The sequence below is a fragment of the Solanum verrucosum genome, unplaced genomic scaffold (genome assembly GCF_900185275.1).
Source record: "Solanum verrucosum unplaced genomic scaffold, falcon-dt-bn FXZP01000255.1, whole genome shotgun sequence".
NCBI classification, from domain to species: Eukaryota; Viridiplantae; Streptophyta; class Magnoliopsida; order Solanales; family Solanaceae; genus Solanum; species Solanum verrucosum.
Window position 1 is genome coordinate 1,065,049 of NW_026020006.1, and position 8,318 is coordinate 1,073,366.

An 8,318-nucleotide genomic window follows, 5' to 3' on the forward strand; every position below is an offset into this window, starting at 1 on the left:
GTCATTTTATTGAGACATTGATTCAAAGTCATGTCATATGACTTATTAAAAGAGAAGTTTTTTTGTATCATTATACAGGGTTTGAACCAGACAACTCCATTCAAGTGGTAAGTCATATTTCATATAAAACTCTCACTATGGGTATTCCATATCTAATTTAAAATCAAACATTAGGAAACTTTGTGGCAATGTATTATCTTAATTAATCTAAAAAAATTGAACATTTCTCCTTTTAGTGAAACAATGAAATTTAGTTTTTCAGATTTATTTTGTCTCCAAGTTTTAATTCTTTCTTTATTTTCATTAAAATTGTGGAGTTTTGAAATTTTGAGTATGTGAATTTTAGACCGAATCTATTAAATTCTATCGAAATCGTAATTTTCGCTACAACACAATAACTCTTCAGGTGTGACAACTATATATGGCCCATACAATAAATAAAATTAATTCAAATGAAAGCTCATATTGATTAGAAGTTGAATATATACTATAATCTCTACCTTCTAATCCTCAAAATTTTAAGTCCAAATAATGGAATTTGTCTACTTTCTCATCTCCTATTTAATGACAGAGTCAACATATTCATAAAAAAAAAGTCAAATATAATAAAGAAAATACACATATATATATGATTTTAAAATATCTATTTATACATATAGTGTTAATGTCAATTGATATATTTTGATCAAGGGTAACTTCATCACTTTGTATCATCTAAAATACCAAAAGAAAGAACCATAACTATTTTTATCATTAAATCTTTGTCTCAAACTAGACGAAGTCTTGATTTAAAAAGTGACTCATTAAGATTCTCTTAGCCAAGTATATATCCAGTACTCATAAGTCATAAGGATGTATTTAATTGAGCTCGTGCAAGAATCTGTAGAAACAAAACTCGAGTTATAACTCGTAAGGATGGTTGTTGAGCTCATGCAAAGAATATTTAAAAACAAGGCTCGAGTTACTCGTAAGAGAGTAATTGAGCTAGTGCAAAAATCTCTGGAAACAAGACTCGAGTTGCTCGTAATATAAGAATGGTAAATTGAGCTCGTGCAAGAATCTCCAGAAACAAGCTAAGACTTGAGTTAGAACTCGTAGGGATTGTTATTGAGCTCGTGCAAAAATTTCTAGAAACAAGAACCGAGTTACTCTAAGGATGGTAAATTGAGCTGTCCAAGAATTCCTAAAAACAAGGCTCGAGTTACTCCTAACTCATGCAAGAATTCTAAAAAAACAAGGCTTGAGTTACTCGTAAGGACAACAAATGAGCTCATGCAGGAATCTCTAAAACAACAAGGCTTGAGTTACTTGTAAGGAGAGTAAATTGAGCTCGGCAAGAATCTCTAAAAACAAGGCTAGAGTTACTTGTAAGGAGAGTAAATTGAGCTCGGCAAGAATCTCTAAAAAGAAAGCTAGAGTTACTCGTAAGGAGAGTAATTGAGTTCGTGCAAGAATCTCTAAAAACAAGACTAAGTTTACTCATAAGGATGGGTAAACTAAGCTCGTCCAAGAATCTCTTGAAACAAGACTCATGTTACTCGTAAGGATAGTAAATTGAGCTCGTCCAATAATTCCTAAAAACAAGGCTCGAGAGTTACTCGTAAAGAGAGTAATATCTCTAGAAACAAGACTCGAGTGGTGGAAAAAAATAAAATCGTTCACGGTGGGACTCGAACCCACAATCTCCCGCTCCGGAGGCGAGCGCCTTATCCATTAGGCCACGCGAACTTCTTGTTCTTAAAAACACAAGTTATTTTACTTATTGTATTATTTTCTCATAGTAGTAAACTCTGGATTCTCTCTCTTTATTGAAGTCGAGATTGTACGAGGAGAGAAAGACTTAAGTCGATTCGTGAAAATAATAATTATACTGCTTCCATATCTTATCTCAAGTTAATTACTCCATAGCTAGTGTGGGTATATGACATGACTTCATCAATAGCGGTAGAAATAGTATTCACCATTGCTTACAATGTTTTCATTCACTCCTTGCATTACTACTTCAAAAACATTTCTTTTGAGTCGATAGAGGATTTATAAGAAGCAACCTTTCTACCCGACAAAAAGATAGACATAAGGCCACACGTGTATTTTATCCTCCGATTGTCAAACCTCACTTGTTAAATTACGGTACTATGCATGTTGTCATTGTTTTTACAACATTTTCCTAATACCCTATTATATGCCTTGTAGCACTGTCATATTATATTATACATGTTTTTAATTCTACTCAACCAAGCACACAAAACAATTTATCTTTTTCAATGGAAATCATTTTCTTCCCTGGCTAACATGCACACTGAAATGTTTTTTCTTCAATTTTATTAAAATTCACAACCTAATTGATTACATACTACTTAAAAATATAAATGCCAACAATCTCAAATTACTAGATGATAAATATAAACACACATCTCGTGGAAATACAACTCTCATAATTTAGTAATTAATTTAGAGGTGGGGTCTAGAACGATTTCGATGAGTTCAACTGAACCTAGGCCCATTAAGACTTTCGCCTCAAGCTATATGTATACATGTATCACACAAAAATTTCAAACGTATACATAATAAAATCACACTTATTTTGCTGACTCTTGATCTTGATTTTGAATTACTCACCTCTAACTGATCTCATCAGACACATTGTTTCCAGAACTCATGAAGACATTATACCAAAAAACCATATCATTGTTGAAACTAGTCATGTCCCCATGTTCATTATTTGTTGAATATTGCATGTTCTCCTCCTTGTTTGATTGAGTGTCATGATGAGAATTTGAATTACTCTCTTGAATACCTTCTTGATCATGATAATAAGTTGGATGATAGGCAACAATATTTTGAGAATCTTGATAATAGTTTGAAGGAATATGTTGCTCCAATATTTGTGATACATTTGTTATAGTGGATGGTAGATCATTGTCTTGTTTTAATTCTAATCTTTTCTTTAAGTGAGTGTGCCAAAAATTCTTGATTTCATTATCTGTTCTTCCTGGCAGTCTTGATGCAATTGCAGACCATCTAAAAATATGAAACAAATAGGAAAAAGTCACATTTATTGCACATCAACACGAATATAAGAAATAAATAGAAACCATGATTGGTTTTCGATATTAAATTCTGCATATAACTTATATGGATTTTAATATCGAAAGTAAAACATGGTATAACTAATACGGGTGATATAAGTTATATGGGAGTTTATGAATTATTTTATACGATATAGAAAGTGAATTAAGTAATATGTGCATTAGATATACGTGGATAAGAATATCTAAAGATGAAAATTATTTTACGAATATAGATAGTTTGGGTTGATTTTTCAGATGATTACTCAAATACTAACTATAGTTGTTATTTCATAAAGTTAAAAAAAAATTGATTCTAATTTTCTTCAATATAGAAAAGTGTTTTTCTCAAATAATAACTATTAATTGAGTAAACATATGAGACATCAATTCTATGTATAGTTCCTAAGAAACAATTCCCCTATTATTTATTTACCATATAGCTATTGAGAATTTTACGCAAAATATTTGATCACATAAACTGTAGGGAATTCTCACAAGTTTGAGGTGTGTCAATGACATTTTTCTTAAGAATATTTTACCCGATATAGATATATTTCCAAAATTTCAACAAACTCTTTTAATATAAAAACTAGGAGCACATAAACTAACAAAATATCATTATGAAAGAAATTCAATCACAATATATAGAACATAAGCGATCTATATAAAAAATATGAATATTTCCTTTTGAGATATATTAAAATTATTTTTCGATTTAATAACAAACTCTTATATTATTTATTCTCCACATAACAATTCTGATATTATAAATTTGTTTCCCTACAAACAAAAATCATATATTACGATCCCCATATACCTAATACATCAAATCAAACGACCCAGGTATGTAATGGCATGCATGAATAAGAAATTACAAATTATAAGAAGAAGAAAACGAGGCCCAAAGTTGTGATATATATTAGTACTATATAATTTATATAAATTTAAAGAATTACTATATGATAATAAATATTATTGTACCTGTTTCCAAGAAGTTGATGTAGCTTAATGATGATTTGTTCTTCTTCCTCACTAAAGTTTCCTCTTTTAATATCTGGCCTTAAGTAATTTGTCCACCTTAATCTACAACTTTTTCCACATCTTAACAAACCTATAACAAGTTCAAACAAAAAAATATATTATTTTTTTATGAAAAAAGAAAGAAAGAAAGTGATTATAAGATCATAACAATATAATCAAGAAGTAATTAACTTAATTTGAACCATATATATACTACTAAATTATAAGAAATTGAGTGCAATGGAAATCAACAAATAAATTCTTCAATGTTATGTTTAGGAAATCAATTTCTAATTTCAACGAGTTGAGTATGATTGTATGTTTATATATATATATATATATTGTTATTGTACCAAAAATATCAATTATTAAGCACTATTCAGACTATAAAAAAAAATCTTTTCTATAATTAGAACGTGAATTATTTATTTCATCGAAAATATGGAATTTCTGATGGAAAGTCTTTCAAAAAATGTCTTGGACAAGAAATACAAGAAGCAAAAAAATTGGAAATTATTCATTATATTATTTATTTATTTCGAAAAATAAATAAATTAAAAACTCACCTGCTTGTTTAGGAAGTGCCCTCCAATTTTCATGTCCATATTTTTGAATAAAAGTTATCAAAATTTGATCTTCTTCTGGAGTCCATGGCCCTTTCTTCAATCCCATTTTCTCACAACATGGAGCTCTTACCATTTTAGCCACTTCTCTCTCTTCTTTCTCTCTCTCTAGTTAATACAATATGAAAAAAAAAATGGGGTGGAAAAAAAAAGGCAACTATAATTAGTACATATAATAAAAACATAAAAACGTGGAAAAGATGGTCCAATTGTTTCTTTTCTTTCTTATTTTAATATATTTTGGACCTTTTATTACTAAGAGATTTGGCATTGGATTTTTCTCTCAAACTAATTATTACATAGAAAGAAAACTAATTAATGTATTATATAGAGAAAGAGAGTAGTAGTTTCCTTATTGATTTTAATAGTCTGTTTGATCAATCTTTAGTTGAGGTATTTAGCTAAGTTTTTAGGGGAAAGAAGTATTTTTAAATAGTAATAGAAGAGCTTAAACCTACAAACACTTTTTAAACCATGTATAAGCATATGACAAATTATTGTTTTAGTATAAATAAATATATTTTTCAAATTGATCATCAAAATACAAATCGATACGCTCGAAACATACCTTTTTACAACGCATTTATAACAAAATAATCAGACTTTAAAAAATTGGTTAAGCAACTTATAAATTCTATAAAGATGGTACAAAAAGTGGTCCAATCAATAAAAGACACGAAAACTTGATGTCATCCTCACCTAGTGTAACATACAAAATTTAATTTGTCAAAATCATCAGTATATTTATTTATTTATTTTGTAAAATAATAATACTACTTAACTAACCTATCATAATAGCTTAAATTCTACTTTATAATTTTTTTAAGGGATAAGGATCTGAAAAATACCCCAACTTTGGTCGGATTTGCTGTTGCGATACTAAACTTTCATAAGGACCTATTACCTTCCTAGACTATTTAATTCCGTATTTTTTACCCCTGAACTATTTAATAGTGTATTTTAAAGGTATATATGTGCCCATGTGGACACATTACTATTTATAATTTTACATTATTTTTTATGTCCACGTGGGCAAATATATATGTTTAAAATACGGTATTAAATAGTCTAGGGAGATAATAGGTCCTCATGAAAGTTTAGTATCGCAACAACAAATCCGATTAAAATTGGGTATTTTTCAGACCCTTATCCCTTTTTTTTAAAGATGGTATAATTTTAAAATTTTTGTTTTTTAGCTAAATACATTTTCTCACATGCTATAGACAATTTCTTGGTTGCTTCATTGGGCTCCCTTTCTAAGTCAAAATTTATGTGCGGCTCGGCCCACAAAGTCACATATTTTCTAAAGTGTCCAACATGTATGTCACTCAACTCTTCTTTTTCTTCTTGGTGAAAAAAAATATGGTGTTTTCTTCCCTTTTTTGCTTTGAATTGGATTTTGGTAGATTTTATATGATGATTCCCTTTATATAAATGAAAATCCACAAAAAGCTATTGCTTGTTTGTTCAAGCACCCCTTGTCATGCTAAGTGGCTTACCCAACATGGGATTTTATGCAAGTATATCATAGATAATACGTAAGCACACACTTAAATTTTAATTTCTGAGTGTGTATAGATACGTCAATATAGTCTTTGTTGGAAACTAAACACCCCTACTTGTCCTACTGTGTTTCGTGGACATCCGATGCTGACATGACATCTAAAATTGAGAGAATTTTAGATGATCGTTTTGTAAGTTGAAATGTTTAAAATTGACACAATATGGAGACGAGTTGAGGTGTCTACATGTATATACTCAAAGTCAAAGTAATTATTTGTCACCTGAAGTCAAATTTGAGTGTTTGTTTGTGTATTATGCCTATATTTTACTCAAACATTACAATAACAACAATAACAACAATAACAACAACAACATGTGTAATTCCACAAGTAAATCTGAAGAGGATATAATACATATTGACATTGTCTCTATCTGTTTGGTATATAAAAGTTATTTTTGATAGATCCTCGATATGTTTGAATCCTCTTTTAACTCTTTCGTGTATTTACTTCTCACTATCTTAAAACTTCCTTCTTTAAAAGTCTGGTTTAGCCATTAAACTCAAGATATAAAAAACTAGTTTGAACATCATCTATAACTAAAAAAAATATTATAATATGTTGAATCTTGACATGAGTAGTTTAATTAGATGACTAGATGAGGACCTTTAGAGGGGAAAAAATAGATAAAATAAGATTTAGGTCAATGTACAATTATCAATCTTTTGACTTGATTGTGTACTATAAAATGTCCCATGTAAAGCAAAAAAGTAGATCCATCACCCTCACTAAAACACACACACACACACACACACAAAACTATTTTCCAGATTTTGCAAATCTTGATTTTTGCCGACACTACATTTAATTCAACAAAGTAAGCTTATCTAAAAGACTTTTGGGATGATGATACTTGACATCTTGTTTTTAGGGGTGAAGCTAAAATATGGTTTACATGTCTGATCGAGAATAGTTTGATTGTGATTGAGTTTTACCAACACTGTATTTATATTTTGTTCAACTCAAATACATTATTGTCACATAAACTAGGTCGGACGTTTAAAATATTTATTTTGTTTGAGTTAACGTGTTTGATTGAAACTTCATAGAGTAGATAAGATACATCAAACAAGAGGTCAAAACTTCATAGAGTAGATAGTGTTGGCTATAAATTCGATTATTCGGTAATTTTTATTCAAATAAATTATAAATTTTAAGTTCTGACTCAATCTCTCTAAATCGAAAGATCTGACCTAAAAAGATGGAAGCTTTTATGAGATTTCATTTGAAAATCAGTACACTTATTTGTGATGTCATTGCTGGCACATTTTTGTAAATTAAGGTGGGGAGACAAGATAAAAAAGAACACTTTTTAAAAGAGTAAAATGTTGACATTCATGCACGAAAGTACAAAAAATGTGCTAGTGAAATAAAAAGTTTACAACTTATAAATTTAAAAAAAATCAAATATCTCATCATTTTTGTTATTTTTTAATTTATATATTTGACTGTTTTCAACCTTTTTTCGCATGATCTGCATAATTATCACTTTGATTATTTTAAAATAGATAACAATATTCAAATCTTTGTTTTAATTTGATGCTTCAACTACTTTGTTTACAAAATCAATCCAAGTCTACATTTCATTCACAAACATATCTAGAGGGGATGTATCATAATCATTCGATAAAAGTAAATTTTAATTTTCTTATATAAAAAGTTTGAGGACATTGATTCTAATAATTGATTAGAGCTTGTTATATTCTATTAGTCCTTCTGTTTGGTCTATCAACTATCATAAAAAATTGAGTGAAAGTGATTTTCTTATTTTCTATTTATTTTATTATGATAATTTTTTCAAAGTAGAGTCAATATTGGAGATGAGTTGATTGCCTGAAAAATGATTCTTAAGCTCTTAAGAAGTCGTAATCATTATATTCTATTGAATTTTTACATATAAAAATTATAATTTTAAGAATGTATATATATAATTAATATATATATATATATAAAACCTTTGACTTTGTAAATTAAGATGTTTATCTATCTTGTATATTAAAATCTAAGTGCTATTACTAGACAAAAAAAAAAAAAAAAAAAAA

The 8,318-nt window shown here is 28.6% G+C and overlaps 2 protein-coding genes and 1 non-coding gene across 3 annotated transcripts in view; 1 reads left to right on the forward strand and 2 right to left on the reverse strand.

Moving 5' to 3' along the window:
- The window catches only part of LOC125819524 (cysteine desulfurase 1, chloroplastic), a 276,125-nt gene that overhangs the window by 20,660 nt on the left and 247,147 nt on the right, over positions 1 to 8,318 (forward strand). The window lies entirely within an intron of this gene.
- Positions 1,656 to 1,728, reverse strand: TRNAR-CCG (transfer RNA arginine (anticodon CCG)). The gene has a single exon. It is a non-coding gene; the product is annotated as a tRNA-Arg (tRNA).
- LOC125819536 (transcription factor MYB14-like) lies at positions 2,622 to 4,833 on the reverse strand. Its single transcript, XM_049498979.1, has 3 exons — positions 4,658 to 4,833; positions 4,053 to 4,182; positions 2,622 to 3,021 (listed from the first exon to the last, which is right to left on the reverse strand). Exons 1-3 carry the CDS (start codon positions 4,788 to 4,790, stop codon positions 2,622 to 2,624), a joined length of 663 nt encoding a protein of 220 aa, XP_049354936.1. The 5' UTR covers positions 4,791 to 4,833.